General features: G+C 44.3%; 2 protein-coding genes across 4 annotated transcripts in view; one reads left to right on the forward strand and one right to left on the reverse strand.

Annotated features, from left to right (window-relative positions):
• FGD1 (FYVE, RhoGEF and PH domain containing 1) overlaps window positions 1-20357 on the forward strand; it is a 121298-nt gene that overhangs the window by 75582 nt on the left and 25359 nt on the right. The window contains exon 1 of one of the 3 annotated variants that reach the window (XM_069748195.1): window positions 18566-18589. The exons of the other annotated variants lie outside the window; for them this stretch is intronic. The gene's annotated coding sequence lies outside the window, so the exon portion shown is untranslated. Of the gene's footprint in view, window positions 1-18565; window positions 18590-20357 lie in introns of those variants that run through there. 3 annotated transcript variants of the gene reach the window in all.
• ITGAV (integrin subunit alpha V) lies at window positions 3604-12402 on the reverse strand. Its single transcript, XM_069748192.1, has one exon. It carries the CDS (start codon window positions 12301-12303, stop codon window positions 9151-9153), a length of 3153 nt encoding a protein of 1050 aa, XP_069604293.1. The 5' UTR covers window positions 12304-12402; the 3' UTR covers window positions 3604-9150.

Consider the following 20357-nt stretch of genomic DNA (forward strand, 5'->3'; position numbering starts at 1 on the left):
ATGGCCCCCATAAGATGCTCCATAGTATATGCCCCGTATGCTGCTCCATTATGGTTGATGGCCCCCATAAGATGCTCCATAGTATATGCCTCGTATGCTGCACCATTATGGTTGATGGCCCCCATAAGATGCTCGATAGTATATGCCCCGTATGCTGCACCATTATGGTTGATGGCCCCCATAAGATGCTACATAGTAGATGTCCCATATGCTGCTCCATTATGGTTGATGGCCCCCATAAGATGCCCCATAGTATATGCCCCGTATGCTGCTCCATTATGGTTGATGGCCCCCATAAGATGCCCCATAGTATATGCCCCGTATGCTGCTCCATTATGGTTGATGGCCCCCATAAGATGCTCCATAGTATATGCCCCGTATGCTGCTCCATTATGGTTCATGGCCCCCATAAGATGCTCCATAGTATATGCCCCGTATGCTGCTCCATTATGGTTGATGGCCCCCTTAAGATGCTCCATAGTATATGCCCCGTATACTGCTCCATAAATGTTGATGGCCCCCATAAGATGCTCCATTGTATTGTATGCCCCGTATACTGCTCCATAAATGTTGATGGCCCCCATAAGATGCTCCATTGTATTGTATGCCCCGTATACTGCTCCATAAATGTTGATGGCCCCCATAAGATGCTCCATTGTATTGTATGCCCCGTATACTGCTCCATAAATGTTGATGACCTCCATAAGATGCTCCATTGTATTGTATGCCCTGTATACTGCTCCATAAATGTTGATGGCCCCCATAAGATGCTCCATTGTATTGTATGCCCCGTATACTGCTCCATAAATGTTGATGGCCCCCATAAGATGTTCCATTGTATTGTATGTCCCGTATACTGCTCCATAAATGTTGATGGCCCCCTTAGGATGCTCCATAGTATTATATGCCCCGTATGCTACTGCGATATATAAAAAAAAATAACATTCTCACCTATCGTCGCTGGGCGCCGAGTGCTGGGGGGCCTGAGCAGGCGGGGACACCGGCGCGCTGTGGGGGTCAGGTGCCGGAGTCGCCGCTAGCTCAGGCCCCCAACACTTGCTATATTCACCTGGCCCTGATCCAGCGCTGCGTGCCGCTTCTTCCGGGTCATTGCGCCCTCTGAACTGTGAACATCACAGGCAGAGGACCCGGAGGACAGAGCGGCGGGCAGCGCTGGAACGGGACAGGTGAATATAGCATACTTACCCTCCTGCCACATCCCTGCTTCTCCGTTGGAGATCACGGTGTGCGTTCAGTGCTTACGCATACTGCGATCTCCTGGGAGCGTCACTCTGTGGGGTCCAGACTGCGCCGGCGCTTGCGCAGTCTATAAAGGCTTCGGACAGACTGACGCTCCCAGCCTTATATTATAGATATGCTTGAAGACGTTGATCAAGAGAAGCGATAAACTGATCACTGATAGGCAAGAAAGTTTCCGTTCTGTATTATTCAGAAGGGCTGAGTTGTACTTCTTCCATATGGCCATAATCCAGTGGATTGAGACACGTTTCAGCGCCTGTGTCGAGTTATCATCTGAACATACTCAGATGAACCAGACAGCTCTTCGCCTTGCTTCTCATAAATTTTGAAGGAGTCACGCTTTGATGCGACATAGTTTTTTAGGCTGGTCAGTGAAGCCACAGCAGTGTTTAGATCAGTTTTGTGTGTTGCTGAATAGGTAGCGCCTAGAAGCTTCTGTTGGGATCAGAGAAGGCTGCCGCATGCCATTAGCTAAGCATTAGGTACAGGGAGGGTACTAAGGAAGTCTGGCTAGGCTAGCCAGGTCAGTGGATGCTGACGCAGGTCAGGTGCCATGACTCTGCTGCTCTGCGCCAGACACTGAGATGTAGGACTGTAGCCAGGTCACTACACTTTCAATAGTTTTTCGTTTGTTAAATGTTCCTTAACATTATAAGCGGTTCACAGCAAATAGACATGTATTTTACATGTTTTGAGATATTTATCCCTATGTTGGTGGGAGGCCCCTGCCTGGTGGGTGGCCCAGGCCCCCTGGGCCCACCCCTAAATCCGGGCCTGAATCCCCCACCCCTACAAAATAAATCCCCCCAAAGAGTATATCTTCCCCCACAGAATCCTCCTCAGCAATAAATCTCCCCCACAGAATCCCACAAAATAAATCCTCTTCACAGAATAAATCCCCCACAGAATAAATCCTCCAACAGAATGAATCCCCCACCCCACAGAATCCCACCAACAGAATAAATCCCTCACCCCCACAAAATAAATCTCCCCAAAGAGTAAATCTTCGCCCACATAATCCTCCTCACACAATAAATCTCCCTCCACATTTAATCTTCGGTGTCTTCAGCTCCAGAGTGGAGCACTTACCACCGATGCTCTTCGCGCTTCTGGGCGCCGGTGGGTGAAGTCAGCAGCGTGATCACATGACTTGATCACACTGCTGGCATCGCTCTGACCTGGCGGTCAGAGAGTACAATTGAACACTGGAAGCCGGCACAGAGAACGGCCGATTCTCAGTCCGGGGGGCGGCAGAATGCAGCTGCCAGGGAAGACACTTCGGACCGCCACTTTAGGAGGCCCAATTGCGCTCCCCCGCTGGCTGCACCCGGGGCACATGCCCCGGCTGCCCCCCCTCTAGATATGCCTCTGTGTGCATGACCACCACTCCATTCCCTCTCTAGGGGTCCTAGAAAACGGAGCATGGTAAGGCAAGGAGACCATGAATCCCTGCTGTACAACAGGGTTTACCTGTATGGGCCCCCTATGCACACCAATAGAGTGGCTATCGCTCCTTGTGGCCCCCCACCGTGTTAGGCCTGTCCCACACGTCCAGATAATTCCGGTACCAGAAAAATCGGTACCGGAGTTATCCGTGTCCGTGTGCTTACCTGGCACATCAGTGTGGCACACGTGCGGCAGCCGTGTGCCGACTGGGTACCACACGCACCGTGCAGGAGACAGCGCTAGAGTTAAGCGCTGTCCCCTGCTTTGGGTGCTGAATCCAGAATTCATTCCTTCTTCCCAGCAGCGTTCGCTGGAGAGAAGGAATGAAAAATCTTTTTTTTTTTTTTGGGGGGGGGGGTTTAAAATAAAGTTCCCGGTAATCTCCCTCCTCCCTCCCCCTGTGCGCCCGCCCGCTGGCATTAAAATACTTACCCGGCTCCCTCGGCGCTTCCATCCTCTCAGCGTCGCAGCTCTTCCTGTATGAGCGGTCACGTGGTGCCGCACATTACAGTGATGAATATGCGGCTCCACCCCTATGGGAGGTGGACCCGCATATTCATTATTAATCACTGTAATAAGCGGCAGCACGTGTGACAAGAGAGCCTTTTTGGCACCCATTTTGCCTACTGTTCTATACATCTGGGGAATCCATTCTTCTGTATATATTGTCTGTGTCACTTTAGGCCTCCGACGACCGTGTTTTTCACATTATATCCTATGAAGCTGTTCACACACCAGCATTTTTCTGTGGACAACGGATGCCTCACTGATGGTAAAAATGCGCATACTGACCCAGATAAAAAATTATCCATTTTTTTCTTATATGCACCAAGAAATCATACATCTGAATGAGGCCTTACAGTGTGAAAAAAAAAAATGGAAATAAAACATAACAACTTGTTTTGAGTGTAAAGTTTATTGAAATATAAATTTTTAATTTTATTTTTTTACAAATTGTCAAGCATCGGAGGGAACTCAACTATAATCCAAACCCGCTAGAAAACCAGAATTCAATAGAAAAATCAGTGCAAAATCCAAAAGAATTTAAAACTAAGAAGTTTATAAAATATGACCTATAAAATCTGTAGTGAATACACAAAAAGCATAGCTGTTGCCCATAGCAACCAATCAGATCACTGCTTTCACTTTTCAACCTAATTGGTTGCCATCGGTGATGACATTTCTGCACTATGGGTCTGTAATGAACGACTAAATCTTGTAGAAATGGGTGAGTATCAGTTTTAGAGGAAAAATGACACAACCTTTCTAGTCAGTACTTTCATCCACTGCACACGCTGGAGCGGCGGCCATTTTGTCTAATATTAGTGAAAAGGAAGATGCCTAGGGAAGGGCTGGAGGCTAACCTCCAACATAGTCCCATTGGGTAGCACAATTACATTATTCCTTATTGGGTAGCACAATTACATTATTCCTTGATAGAGCCCTGTTCTACGCTCCTTCTCAGGCTGCAATTTACCCTCCTCCCCCAAAAAGTAATGGCTCAGCTCTTAAAATGGCCACTTTCTAGTCTTGTACCCTTATTAAAAAAACGCTACACTTCATAGAAATATGATTGTCATATAATAAGGTTTTAGGACAATTGTTTCTGGCACAAACTGAATTCTCTTCTTGGACCACTCCATTTTGTTAGAAGGGCCTCCAACAATAAGCCTATTATTATAGATTATATGCAAACTGGGACCCCCAGAGATCATCTGTGATCGACTGTGGAACCCAGAAGCTGTTTGGTTTCCTCACAGTTGTGTTGTTTGGACACCTCAGGCGAAATTAAGAATTACACATTTCCCAATCGATGAGCTGTCCGTGTAATGTTTGGGTCCTCCAGAGCGAGGGGCGCTCTTTGTAACTGTTGTCTGCTTTACCTACGATATGAGAGTCCCATATGAGGGATACCTGCGTAACGCATTTCTGTATAGTATAAGCCCTTAATTTATTTACCTAAAAAGGCCCATGTATTGAATTATCCCCAAAAAATAGTACCATAGAGGACCCATTTTAGCCCAATACCTCACTTGTACCTATGAAAACTATTGTGGCCCTAAGGAAACTGGGTTTTCTCGTAATACTGTACATAGGAAGTGTAGGAACATCACTGGGAGTTGAGTTGGTGCAAATTGATTTGCAAGACCTGGTCAAGTGGCCATGTCAATAATCTGTATCTACTGCACAGCTGCTGCTCTTTTTTATTAACCAGTGTGGCAAAGTGATGACATTGTGCCAGGCCGGCTACTCAAAAAATGCAAGAAGTGGTTCACAGTGCCCAATCACGTCATGGCCAACAGACAGGGTCAAGTGAATAGATTTGCAACAAATGGGAACTGTGATAATAAAGAATTCCTTGAAATACTGTTATGGTCTTCAATCATAATGACCGTATGGGGACGACCATATAAAAATCCTATTAATTAGACCATACATCTTGGGCTGGTTACCTCAGGACACACTTCCCAAATTTTCCCAGCCTTTATAGTGTTAACTATTAATTTAGCGGCGTAAGTGAAAAATCCAAGAACAACTGCTGAAGGAGCTATTGTCTTCTGGTACTGTCTTCTGGTAAGCGAACACCCTGCCACTAGTCACTTGGGTCTTGGCTTTAAGATAATATTAGCTTAGTACCGCTTTAAGAATCGACCATTGTTAAATATCGCCCAAGGTATCTGGAAAGAATAAACTGTGCAATCTCGTAAAAGAAACAGAAGCAGAAAATACTTCTTTGTTTTTAAAGTTTGCACTCCCATAAAGTGGTCACCCATGTTCTCATAAGTGGGGGTTCACAACATTTTTGTTGGCAGATGCCACCAATTTCATTGGCATATGCCACCAAATCGGTATATGGAGCCTAACGTGCAAGCGGCATGGTCAGAGGAATCGCGGATTAGATGGGAACAAAAATTCCTGTCAGACTTTAGTTCACCATCACAATCAGCCATGATGGATTAGAATTTTTTTTTTCATGGAAACAAAAAGTACCGTAATGTAAAAATATAATTATAAAAAAAAACAACCATGAATTTCTGATGGAAGATACGTCTAGGTAGCATAGTCCATTATGGTTTACCTCAGAAGGACTAAGCATTGTACAACCAAGTCAGTTTGTTTCCGACTTTTGCAAGAAAAATATGTTACTTCATGGCTGGGGCTACACGGTGACTTTGGCCATGACACAGGCCTCTTGTCCAAAGACCACTATGTCAGGTCGCCGCTACATCAAAGCATAATACAAGTGAAGCGCGACATCTTAGGGTACTTCCACGAGTAAGTTGGGCCTCAATGGAAAGTCTGCAACTTGCTTGTTGCCATCATGGTACCCATCACTTGTGCTGAGCTACAATATAGCAGCAACAATTAGCGATCAGAGGCCTAAATGTAGCCCTAACGACCAGCCTAAATGGTTTCAAACAGAAAACTGGATTTAAGACGACCATGATGAACCAAACTTAGACCACCACATTTGGTGGTGACCTCAGTCTACACAGTGGGCCCTAGCTTTGGTGCAACTGTATAACAGACAATAAGAAAAGGCAGGATTAGTTCATTCTAAAACCTGTCTCCTAATGGAGCCCAAAAATGGAAGTTGCCCATAGCCACCAGACCCCTTATTTTATCTGGTTGCTACGGACAACCCCATAACTTTAGACATGAAGCCTACTCCAAGTGAAAAGGTAGCAGTCGCTTATAGAAACAGTTTAGTTTGGAGATTTAAGAGTTGTGATCCATCCACTAGATTAAATGAATTTACCAAATAAATCACCATAAAGTCTTAAAGGGGTTGTCCAGTGAAAACAAGTTATCATTTATCTACAGGATAGGTTATTAGTGGTGGTACGGCTGCTGGAGTGGAATTTTTATTCCCGACGGGACACTTTTATCCCAAAATGCCTGACCGCGACTCCACTCATTCCCTTTGGTGCTGCTGGAAAAAGCTGATTACAGCACTTGGCAGCGCCATAGGGAATGAATGCAGTGGCGGTTGAGCATGCGCAGTGGCAGCTGAGCATGCGCACCGTTGCTCCATTGTAACGGAATAAAAGTGCCCCCTTCTGCCGATTTGTGCAGGTCCAACAGTCAGACCTCCACCAATCATTAATTATCACTTATCCTGTGGATACATGAAAATTTTTTTCACTAGAAAACCCCTTTAAACAGCAACTCCATCTGTAATCAAAATAGTTTTAGGTACATTTATGTAAAGTTTAATTTTCCTAAAGTACCGTATGTAATGGTATATACATGACATATTGGTAGTTTTACAGATTGTCACAGGGTTGTATAAAACTAGAAAAAGAGCGCCACATTTGTCCCATAGGCTGTGTCTGGTAGTGCAGGCAGCTCAGCCCCACTCAAATGAAATCAGGCTAAGAAGCTATACCAAAGACCGGATATAGACATAACAAAACTTAGCCATGGTGTTTTTTTTTTAATCTCATAAACCCCTTTACGATATTGCGTTGCATAAAAAAGAAAAAAAAGAAACACAGACTCCCAATAAGGCAGATTTTTTACAAGTTGTTCAGTAGCCAAACATTTTAGAAACAACAGTAATGTGATTTAAAACAACTAACACTATAAAAAGTTCATTTTTAGTTGTGGATGACTTTCCTCATTTTTGGCAGTGAGAAGTCAGTGACACAAATACTCAAGAAATCCATCAGCAATATCTCCATTAGTTATTAAAAACAAATAAGAAAAATTTCTACAAAGTGCACTTACATGTTAATATTTTAAGAGGTTTTCTCCCAATACTTTTTTTTTAGTATACATTAAAAATTAGCTAAATCATCGGCAGCATTGTCAAGCAATATATAAAATCCTATAATTGGTGGGAGACTGTGAACGGTATATTTAAAGGGAAATTATATAAAAGGGGTTTCTTATACATTGACTCCATCATACTTTAAAATGTAGGTCTCCTGCATATGATAAGGGGCACAGGTAGTCCGTATGGTTTCGTACCAAAAATCAAAGCTTTTAAATGCCTTTTTAGGTACCAAAAGAAATATGTCAGCCTGGTGGTGCCACAAAGCCCTTATTATATTATAGGCATGAGCATTGTATCTACTGTGTAAATTTAGGCATTAACAAGTTACTCGAAATCATCTATGTAGCTCAGCCCTGACACTTCTGTGACACCTCATGCCAGCAAGACCTCTTTCTTCAGTCAGTTTCAGACAAGTGCCCATATTTCAGATGCAAGTCCTGGGCCGACCATAGGTTTGAGGACACAATCTGACCGCTTTATAAATCCCAACAGTTTGGGTCTTAGACCCTGTGTCAGGCCAAAACTAGCATCCACGTAATATGGACTTCAGAATTTAGACTTGCTGACACAGCGGGGGTCCGATACTTCCTGTTTCTATTAGAAAAAGGAAGTAGCGATGGAGCAATTTTGAGTTCTTTTGCGGAGATAACCCAGCATACCCCCATACCTTGGCCAAATATCTAGATCCATGCAAAAAAAAGGCATTTTACTATTTTTTTTGTCTCCGAAAACTGATGTAGAATTAGGACATTCTTTTTGCTGTACAAGGTTTGGGTTAATACAACTACAGATCACACCCACTAATAGAAATTATTCAAGGAATTTAGAAAATGCATCCCATCGTTGCTGATGCATGGGAAAGTATTACTAGCCTCCATAATGGTTCTTCTAGGGAGACATTCAACTCCGTCCGCTTGCACCCAAGTTGACGAAGGGAAGTTACCCGGTCTCCTTTCAAACATGTATATCTGCAAGGTATATAATATATATATTTATACCGTATGTGTATATATATATATATATATATATATATATATACACACACACACACATACATACGGTACATACATATATATAACCTGCTACATAACTATATTCACCAAGGTAAGGAGGTCTACAAAGTGTGGGAGACTAGGTAGGTTATCTTCAGCCAAAAGGGTGGAAGTAAATCAAAGTAATGATCCCTACAAAGAAAGTGAGATCCGAAAGTTTAATATCAGCCACGAGGGTGGAAATGGAACGAGTAAGCAACCGCTACAACATTTTAGGAACCTTAAAAATTCACGTATCAAGGTTTATAAAAGTTTCCAAGACTTGAAAACTTTTTCTGAAGATACACCAGTTCATTGAGATATGTATGATCTCATTTAGCTAGCTAAGAAGGGATGTATTGACCTACAGAGCATCTGCTCTTGTGCCTGTGGACAACCTGTATGTCAGAGTCAGATTTAAAAGTGGCCCTGTCCTACAAGTAGAAGTCAGCCATGATAACAGACAATATTCATTACAATGGAGCCTATTGATCCACCACCAGAACACAAGTATTCTACCACTCAATGTTCTCTTCAGTTCTCGATGATTTGCTAAGTTGGTCTATCCAACCAAATAATTTCACGTCAGCTTCATATCAATCATTCCCGGTGAAAAGGAACAATGAACTCATTTCATGCGTCAGTGGCTACCTCACCATTTTCTTGGGGCTGAAGCTGCTCCCTCTCGGTTTCCTCCTGAGGAGGACGTACACGTTTGAAGAACCCAAGCTTATACATGATAAAGACCATCAAAGCCAAAAGCAGCAAACCTGATAATACTGCAAGTACTATGACCCAGACGGGTACTGGGGCCCCGGATGACTGGTTGACCCATAAAATGTTAGTAGTGACCTCTGTAGAATTGTTTATATCTGGAAGGTTCATATTTTTATAAGGGAATTCCAATACCCGGAATGTGGCAATGGACTTTAGAGAGTATGAATGATTTTGGTTCTCGCTATTCATGAAGGTTGGTGTCCATAGTCTTGATCGAATATATAAAATGGCACTTTTTCCTTTTTCCACCCGTTCCACGTGACATTCGATCTTAAGACATTGAGCTGTTCCGCAACGAGGGGTCTGCAAGTCTCCATCCACTTGTGGAACATCACGACGATTACGTTCATTACGGGTGACATTTTTAATGTCGTCTGCAATTGAACTGGAGGGTGCGAGGTTGAGGGGGTTGATGACAACATCGGAAGTACAGTTCATGGGACCATCAATCTCGTATTGAATAATGTATAATAAGGTTTTACTCTGGTACTTGTAAGGCCACTGGATGTTAAGGATTGCTTTACTGAACGTACTGGGGCCGTTGTTACGAAGCTCAAAGACGTGTTGGATGAGTGGGCCAACATCATCTTCTGTTGTTGGGTTTTCTTTGGGTTCCCAGTTGGCAATGGGCAGGAAGACTTCGGTTGGCGTAGAGACTCCTCTTATTTCAACTGCTGCCAACACAGCCAAAGCTATCTGCAATGATCTTTTGGGGCTGGTATTGTCGTATTGGTTGGAGCTTTGTATCTGCAGGTCAAAGTTGACTGTGTCATCCATCTCGTTAAGCTGATGAACACTGAAAAGCAGAGCTGACACCACCCTGGTTCCAGCTTTCATGGGGTTCCCTAGGTCACATACAACAAGCCTTGTCTGATTTTCCGTCTTGAATGCACAGGATAACCTTGACAAGGTTTCATTGTTTCGGACAACCCCTATAAAGTCAGCTTGGGGTGGTATATGGACAAAAAGTTCAGCTTCATAAGCCCCTTCACCTTGATTCTGGGCATCAACCAGCAGCGTCAAAGGGCTGTCATCTCCAATGTACAGTTGTTTTTGCTCACTTTCTACTGACAGAACCAGGTTTGGTTTACAGATATTGTCTTCTCCGCAATCCAGCAATATGTGGGCCTGTTTGGTCAAGTTGGCAGGGGTAAACTGATTTAAAATTGGCATTAGTCCAGAGGAATCAGCGGCCGCTTTGGCATTCATTTGGTAATCCATGAAGACTGTGATAGGTGTCAGCTTGTCCCTAAACTCGCTTTCATCCCGTAAATATGCCTTTAATTCTTCACATCGCATGGCTCCACCATTATCCACGTTCATGTCTTTGGAATGAGTGGGTTGCCCCGTGTGGAGGAACAGCGCCCGCCTCACCGCACCCTTCTGTTTCAGCTTATCAAGTATGAGTTCTACCTTAAAAGACAGTTTTTGGGGTACATTTCCTTTGCTGCTGGCCTTCAGGCAAAATTTCACATCAAAGCAGGAGACTTTAGCTGAATTGGGGAGCGTACATGTCTTACTATCGGGATTTAGGAGTGACGGGTTCACTTCTAGTACCGCATTCACGGTAATAACGGGCCTAGACCTGTACAGTATAGCCTTATCAGCCCCAAAGGCTCCAACCACCAGGTCTGGATAACCATTTTCGTCAACATCAGTGGCTCCTTTGAGCGAATATCCAAAGCTTGCAGGCATGGTTTTAGACGCCCACTGTCCTTCAAGAACCTGAGATGGTGTTGTGCTCATCCCAGAACTTCTACCATTATAGATGTACACGAGACCCTTTTTACTTTCTCCAGCGTAAGGCGCCCCAATTGCTATGTCATTAAACCCATCTTGATCCAAATCTCCCAGAGGGGCAATTGAACTACCGAATCTTGAAAAAGGGTCAAACCCAGTCAATTTACTCAACAGCTGTAGGCCTGTTTTGCTTTGTTGAATATAAACAGTCACCTGCCCAACTTCCTGAAGCTTACCATCTGAACCTCGGTCCATAAAGAGTGGCGCACCGATAAACATGTCCATCAGATCATCACCATTTATATCGGTGGTGGCAACGGAATAACCGAAGTAGGCAGCCATCTGCTCACCGGTGAAATTGTACAAAGACGTCATAGTCCGGCCGTCGTAAATGGACACCATGCCCAGTGTCTGGGCAGCTCTAGGAACCCCGGAAACAAAGTCTTCAATGGTGTCTCCGTTAAAGTCCCCGACTGCCACTGAATAACCAAGGTAGCTGTCATCGTACTGGGGGCTGGCAGCACGTGTGGCCAGTTGATTGGCATAGGGGGTGCTGTAGAGTTTGGGATCGTAGGTTTTTACAATATCCTCCACGGTGTCGGAAATAATTTGCCCCTGCCAGTAAAAGCTTCCAGGCCCTCCTAGGAGTATCCGGTTGGCACTGGTAAAGTCCGCACTGAATCCACCCTGGCAGAAGCCTTGTTCCTGGGCATCGTGTTTGGAGTTAGACCTGCAGGGCGCATATTCCACAATAGTTTCTCCAGATTTTAGGTAACAAGTCCCAACCGGTTCCCTCTCCTGCTTCCTCTGCTGAGTCCTCCAGTGGTACAGGGGGGCACACGCCAGGATTTTATCGTCTTTAGCCCGCAGGGATGCCCCAAACCACTGATTGGACTTGAATTCGATAGGGTCATTGATATCATAGTATCGATTACCGGTGGAGTCGAAGACAATGGATTGGCACTTGGCATTCCTCCAGTCGCACTTCTGCACGTCTCCACCTTGAGTGATGCCAGGCTGAGAGGTGTTGGCTTTGGGGGCTCCGATCAGCAAGAATGAAGAGCTGGGATTTGGGAGGAAAAAGTCCACAGCAAAGCCGAAGTAGCTGCCCTCCGGGCCAGAGTGGACCTGGGGGTTCTCCGAGTCCAGATTGAAGCCAGAAGACACGGGCAGGAGCAGGAGGAGGAGGAAGGTGCCAGCGCCCATGTCGCACCGATTGCCCCTGCGACGTTCTCTCGCGCTGCGATCCGGGGGCGATTCTCTTCCCATCAGATTGATGCAACCGAATCCCAGGCTGGGCAGAGGATAAACTTCCGCCGATCCCCGGGACTTTCCTTGTTTTCTGATCAGACGGGGCTAGGGGCAGGAATAGAGGCCGGGCCAGGAGGCGAGTCATCGAGAGGGCGTGGGCTGCGACAGCGGGCGGTCTGCCCATGTGTCACTGCTGCCTGCAGGGGTGGAAAGTGGGATTAGGACGTTGGCAGTAGCAGGGTTAACTGGATGGGGGAGGGGTGCATCGAAGGGTTCTAGCAGCACATCGGGCAGTGACAGGGTTAATAGAAGGAAGAAACCTGCGGGCGGTGATCAGGGAGAAGCGCTGCAAGGGTTAAACGAAGGCAGCGCCGAGAATGGGAGATGGGGCAGCAGGGGTTAAATGTAAGCAGTTCCAAGGATGGGAGATGGGGCAGCAGGGGTTAAATGTAGGCATGGCCAAGGACGGGAGATGGGGCTGCAGGGGTTAAATGTAGGCAGGGCCAGGGATGGGAGATGGGGCTGCAGGGGTTAAATGTAAGCAGTGCCAGGAATATGAACAGGGCTGCAGGGGTTAAATCAGGCAGGGCCAAGAAAGGATGGGAGATAGGGCTGCAGGGGTTACATTCTTCAATTACAGGAGGGAGGGGGGGGGTTACTGCAAGGGTTAAATCGGGCTGTGCCAGGGAAATTAGCAGGGATAAGGGTGTGGGAGGGTTAAATCGGTCAGTGCCAGGGATCTGAGAAGTGGCTGCAGGGGTTAAATTATTCAATGATCGGATTAAGATTGGGGGAGTGATGGCTGTAGGGATTAAATCAGGCAGCGCAAAGGATATGAGAAGGGGTTAAATTAGTCAATTATCGGTTTATGCATGTGGAGAGGGAGCTGCAAGGGTTAAATCAGTCTATGCCAGGGGCACGAGCAAGGGAAGGGGGCTGCAAAGGTTGAATCAGGTATTGTCAGGGATCGTGAGATGGGGCTGCAGGGGTTAAATTAGTCAATGCTGGGTTTCTGAGCAGGGGGCAGTGCCAGGGACTGGGGGATCACTGTGCTGGGCCATAGACTAATTAGCTTATTCTATTGCTCCTGATTTCCTTGTGCCCTCTCCCCTCCCCCACCCTGTGACATGACACATATGGATCTCATTGTGTGTCACCCCAGGATTGCACACATGTATCTCATTAGGAGGAAGCTGCGTCCTGTGGGAAGGGTTAATGCTGCTGCTGCTGCTGCACTGCTTCCATGACCGGCTGCATTCTCTGTAAACAGCGTCTCCTCCGGCGCCTTATAAGGAGCCTCCCTGATAATGGCCGCGGGCCGCCGGCCGGTCACTGCTGCTGCTGCAGAGCCGACACCGGACCGGACCGACACCCCACCGACCTCATGGATTGGCGTTATTCCTTTACCACCAAGGTCCCAGCGTATTGTCATCATGTATTAACAAACAACAAAACCTACATGAAAAGGAATGAGAATTTCCCATAGAAATTAATTGGAAAGTTTTCCAAGTGTTATTTACAGATTTTGGGTTTTTTTTTAGGCGGATTCTAGAACCGATCTAACAAAATCCTCAAAGACCTCTCTGTTCACCTAGGACTTGTTCACACCATGCGAAAATCCACATCGAGAAATTGCTTGAAATCTTCTGCAATATGTTTTTCATTCATTTGATAGAGAACAAAGCCCCTTGGTGCATAGATCACGCCTTGTTAAAAAAAAAAAAGTGTCCCAGCAATTCTTCAGTTTTCCATTCATACATTGCAACAAATGGTGCGTTTTTGTGCAGTGTTTATTACTGGTTATAATTAATTTTTTGCCATGTGTTATTGCATTGGAAATGTAACAAAAAAAAAAAACCACGCCCTATTCAATCACAACATATTAAAATGAAAAACACATCTATGAAACCAAACATGATAAAAAAATGCATCAAAACAGCCTAAGGCAATGTGCACACGTTGCGGATTTGACTGTGGAATTTTCTGTGCAGATTCTGTATTTCTTTGCAGAAATCGCAGGTCAGAATCTGCGCGCTTTTTTGCATTTTTTTGTGCAGTTTCTTTTTTGCAAATTTCTTCCTTTTTTTTTTTTTTTTTACCCCTGCAGATTTCTATTATGGAATGGGTGCAGAAACGCAGCAGATCCACAAAAAGAATCGAAATGGTCCTTTTTTGAATCTGCTGCGTTTTCCATGCTGATTTTTTCCTCACCATTAATTAGCACAGCATTTTTTTTTTTTTTGCTATTGATTTACATTGTACGGTAAATCACTTGCGGTTCTGCAGCGTTTCTGCGCGGGAAAAAGCACTGCGGCTCCGCAGGAAATCTGCAACGTGTGCACATACCCTAAAAAGTGTTCCTATAAAACTAGCAGGTTTCAGATGTGGCTTTTTCAGCTAGAAAAAAAAATGTCAAAAAGCACCTTGTGAACATACCCAAAAGTCCATGTTAAAAAAAACTCAGTATGGACAGATCTTATGAGGTTTTCATGTTATTTTGACGCTGTTTTTACCGTCTGTTAACGTCTAACATCGCACAGACTCTGTATCTCGCCCGCGGCCGAGTATATACAGTGCAGCTGAACTCCTCGCCAGGCATGACCATGCATGTAGACTATCTGTGGCTGCTGCACTTAGAGAATTGCATGTTTGGCCTTATCGGAGGGTCCGCGTTTCCTTCTGTTTCCGAGCGTTATGAAAAACGAATGGGGGCATTAAATTTACATTATGCAGTTATTAAAATTTTACATTACAAGCAGGAAAGTTTTTTTTTTATGGTTTTAATCATTAAAAAAAAGATCCTGGAAGACCATGACTGTGACTAGGTCCTCCTTAAAGGGGTTGTTCAGGATTAGAAAAAAATGGCTGCTCTCCTCTTTCTGAAGCAGCACCATCCCCTGACCATGGGTTGTGCGTTGTATTGCAAATCAGCTACATTAGCTGCGTTGCAATACCAGACACAATCCATCGTCAGGGGTGGCGCTGTTCCTGAATAAAAATCTACCATCTTTTTCTTATCCTGGCCAACCTCTTTAAAGCAAACCCCTTTTAGGAAATTAGAAAAAAAAGCCCATGTTCACATCTGCCTAAGGGTATGTGCACACGATGCGGATTCTCTGCGGTGCAGAAACGCTGCAGATCCGCAATTGATTTGCAGTACAATGTAAATCAATGAGAAAAAAAAAAATGCTGTGCACACTTTGCGGAAAATCCGCTGCGGAAACGCTGCGGTTTTTAAAAGAAGTAGCATGTGACTTCTTTTTTTTTTTTGTGAATCTGCAGCGTTTTTGTACCCATTCCATTATAGAAAACCGCAGGGGTAAAAAAACGGAGCAAATCCGCAAGAAAACCGCAGCAAAAACGCACAAAAAATGCTGCGGAACCGCACAAACAAAACGCGACAATTCCGCAGGTGCGTTTTCTGCCAGGAGAGGCAGAATCCGCACCAGAAATTCCTACGGCTAATCCGCAACGTGTGAACATAGCCTTAGATGCCGTGCTCCAGATTTTGTCATATTTGCTAGAAAAAGAAGCAGCGTAGCCATTTGGTACGTTGATGAGCACCATGGCTGAACCTTACAGGCCCGAATATAACCAATGAGGGGCTTTTATTGGGCCGTTGTTGTCCATCATACCGTAGGATGACATCGTTTTCCAAAAAAAGTGCAAATATTTACTGCAGATGTAAATCCAGCCAAACAAGGCTTCTTTTTTTTTTTTTTTCCAGAAGCAGCGCCCCCTGCTGTCCATGAGAATATTGCAGTCCTGCCTTCCATTTATTGAATTTAAAATGAACCGCAATACCAGACACTACCTATTGACAAGAGTGGCGCTGTTTGGTAAAAAAAAAATTGTTTTTCCTGATATCATACAAGTTGTTAAAATAAGAGACGCTGTCTATGATTGTGCCATTAGAGCGTGCTTTATCTGCACCAGGATCTATCACTATGTATGTGCATAGTAATAATGCAGGTGGGTTGCTAGGTGTGAATGGGGACAGGCCTAGTGTGTTGGGGCATGCGTCATGGAGCTGTCTGAATCGCAGGGACAGGTAATGGGCTAGGAATGCAAGGCCGCCCCTCCTTTTCCCGACTCTCCCTCCGCTTCCTATGTCTGTAACTTTCCGTGTCTTCTTTATTCTTCTATGTGTGTTATTATACGCCCCCATCATTTTAGCTGGGACCCTCATCACAGATCACCATTCACAGATGCCCAGACACGTATTTAGTTGCCCCATTACCTTGTCAACCTATAACTAGCTGTGCACATAAAGAACACGGCTCCAGGCAGACAGACGTCTCAATAATTGTATCAGCAACGACCAATTACATCAACTAAAATGGGAGCAAAAAAAAAAGATTTTTAAATAGCAAAGTAAATCCCCTGTGCGATCATTTGGATTCCGCGGGGATTGGACAGATTAAATCTCAAAGGTCTGATTCAATTTCTTATATAAAACATTTTTATTGCACCGTTTTAATTGAACAGTGCCCAGATCGGAGTGGATTGCAGGAGGAATCCACTTCAAAGAAATTACATACTTTTTTTTTTCACCTTTCAAAAACATCTTTCAATACCTGAAAAAGGAAAAAAAAAACAATAGCAAGGTGGATTATATTGAAATAAATGTGAAAAATATTCAAGTTTTTTTTTTTTAAGCGTTTTTAAGAAAAAATGAGACGCTTAGCACATAATTTGGCCAATTCATTCCTGACAATCAACCAACGTCAAGGTGGTCTCAAAACTAATGGGTCCCTAACATATCTCATACCTAATAAGATCTGTGCCTTTACGGTGGCATACTTGGAAATGGTTTCTTACTACTAAGGGAGAGTGAAGTGACCAATCAGATTCCTTCTTTTATATTCAAACTTGCCCTGGAGAAATGAAAGGTGGGATGTGATTGGTTGCTATCGGCAACATTACTCTTTTACTTGCGGCCTAGTGATTTTTTTTTTCTCATTACTCCCACTCTCCTCTCACTGCTGTAGGTGACACGTTCCTGACACATACATCTTCTCACACTTCCTCTGTGGACACAGCTGATAAAACTCACAACTGTGTTATGTGCACATAGACTACAGTATTTGTGAAAAGGGAGTTTGCCCTGACCATGTTTATGGGGGTTGTAGGAGATTGGAAAAAGATTATTTTTTTCGTTCTTCCAAAACAGCGCCACATTTGTCCCAGGGGTGCGCCTGGTATTATAGCCCAAATCACACTGCAGAGTATTCTGGCGGTATACGACAGGCACACATTGCCCAGAGGCTACAATTATAAATAAGCATCGCATGCGGTACAACTTTTTTCTAAAGGAGACCTCCATATTCAGTAGCTTTGGCTACATTCACACTGTCTAAAAGGCTCCCATTACATGTGACAGACCCCAATTTTGGCCTCCATCTGGTTGGTGTATATCGGTATACTTTTTTTTCATGCTGTATGGAATAACAAAGCAGCTTTACAGAGAGGGATCGAGTAATAAAATTGTATACCAGGCAGTGGTATTGAGCAAAAAGACCGTACAGCAGTGGACACAACGGTAGTCTGTGGCCGCCATCCCAGATCCTTGAGAACCTCGTCATACCGGCCGGTATCCAATGTGCCTCTTCTGATTAGGAGGCCTAGTGTGACATCGTGGACCACAGCATACCTCCTACCTGCCATTATCATTGGATTAGGAGGCCTAGTGTGACATCATGGACCACAGCATACCTCCTATCTGCCATTATCATTGGCGCCTTTTCCGATTAGATGTCATGTGTGACGGACTAATCTCTAAAGGTGGCGGCAGGTGGAAGTTCATATGACCGTAATCGCTCCATGTGCAAAATCCACATCGCACTGACCAATATTAATCAATGAACCTGTGCACAATGGTCCATTTTGTGGTGGAGATCGCTGGGTTCACACGAACGAGTGAATTCTGGGGGCAAACACGTCCACAAATTGCTGACATGACTGATCCATATAGCAGATGGGTGTGAGAGTGCAGTGCTGTTGAAACTAGTACTGATGTAAAAAAAAAAAAAAAAACGTTATGGAAAAATACTCAAAGTAACAGACATATACATCTTGATTGTTTATTGTGTTTTTACGCCTAATTTTTTTTTTTGCCTAGTTTTCCGTCCTCCCCTAACTAGTTGTCTCACACAGGATATTCACTACAACTCCCTCCTCCTACAACCTCTCCAACACTGTAGCATACCTCCTCTCCTTCACCACTCCTCCTCCTCCTCCTTGCCAGAAACAGCTGCTGAGTCAAGAGCTTCTTGGAGACTCCAGGTGTATGGCAAGGAGACAGGTATGAGAAATGGCGGAGCGGAGGGGATTGTGTTAAGTCTGAGATGCAGTAGTTTATGACTTATTACCGCTGCAAAATAGACAAAAGGACCTGGCGCCAAACCTGTATTTACCCCACTACCATCCCTGCAGTGGTAAGGTGTACTCCTATATAATTCCCGGGTCCTGCTTGTTCAGTGCATGCTTATATACATGTGCATGTAACCGCATATATATGTTCATGGGGTTATTTTGTGCACCTCAGTTTGGAATATGGATGTCTGGTGAATGGGGTCTAATGGTCAGTTTAAGGTATGTGCACAGAGAACAGTTGCTCAATATATATTGGCTATTGGAATTGGATCATTAAAAAAAAAAAAATTAAAGTTTATGCAACTATATTTGGATACTATCGATGGCAATAGGACAGAAGACACAGACTGTCATAAAATGACCCGAGAATTTTGTAGGCGGCAGTAAAGGATGAAAAAAAAGAAGTCTTGAAAGGAAATAATTGTCGTCCTTGGAATCGGGAACAATTAGATTTTCCGTAAAGCTGTTATAGGAAGGCGTGAATCAGCCGCCATGTACTGATGATGATGATAATTTTCTGTCTATATGGGATTAACCTCTCTACCACCAATTTTCAGTGGACACTAATCAATCTTATCTCCAAGTAATATACTAAATTGAGTGTGGTCTATTGTTCTCGGTCACCAGCCCTTCAGACTTTTGACGGGGAAGACACAGTGTTATGAAGTACGTAAAAAGAAGTTTTGAAAATCCCTACGGCCCACGATAGCCATTTTATCTCTCATCTCCAGTTATGAGAAGCATTTACATACAGATGTGGAATACGATATGTTAGCTAGCGCCTTTTTTAGAGTTCCTTTTTAAAAAAAAAACAAAAAAAACAACCTGCTTTTATTTGTTGGTTTGGACAACCCAGATCGTGCATGGACAGCAGGTCACCAGCCAAACCGAGCGGTTAATTTTTGCCCAATATGACATGCAGTTACATGTTATAGGTGGAGCTGGTACATAAAGAAGGAAATGCAGTAGCAAACATACCGGAGATACCAGAAAATAATTCTAAAAATATCTGTTGGATTAAGTCTGGTTGAATGGTAAAAATGTGCTTTGTCCGTGGAGGGAGTTGGCGGGCTACCAAAAATTATGTGACCCTTGAAACTGATTGCAGATCTCATTAAGCCTGTCTGAGCTCTGACACATTAAATAAGAAGCCCTGGCCTGTATTTAAAGGAGAAATCCACTATTATTACCAACTTTGGCTACAGTGCAGGACTCAGAACCACCACAGATGGCGCCGGTTGGTTTGTTTACATACAGAAAACCTGTTTACAGCAGACTTACAACTGCCCAGGGTAAGGGGAGACCTCCGAGAGCCCAGGAGGAGTTAGCAAGTCTGCCAGGTGCTGCAAAAGCCACCGGGAATGCAGCGCTCTCTGAATGTTTCCTGTGTGCCGCCGACATTTTGCATCATCATTTTCAGCCCTGGTGTAAAGATGCATATTCAGGTGGCTGTCATGTTATTTCTACCCACCACTAAGGCTAAGTACACATTGCATCTGCGCCTACTGTTGTGCACAGACACGCTCATGAATTATACATCCAACAGTGGCCATGGGCTTGATTGATATCGGGGAAATCAGCCTACATTGTAAAAGATGGAAGAATACCGCGTGGTAATCTTTTTTTTTTTTGCAGTACACCCTGTCTACATAATATCTAAAGACTGCGGACGTCAGGAGTAATACACCCTTTAAGTA

The sequence above is a fragment of the Ranitomeya imitator genome, chromosome 2 (assembly GCF_032444005.1).
Source record: "Ranitomeya imitator isolate aRanImi1 chromosome 2, aRanImi1.pri, whole genome shotgun sequence".
NCBI classification, from domain to species: domain Eukaryota; kingdom Metazoa; phylum Chordata; class Amphibia; order Anura; family Dendrobatidae; genus Ranitomeya; species Ranitomeya imitator.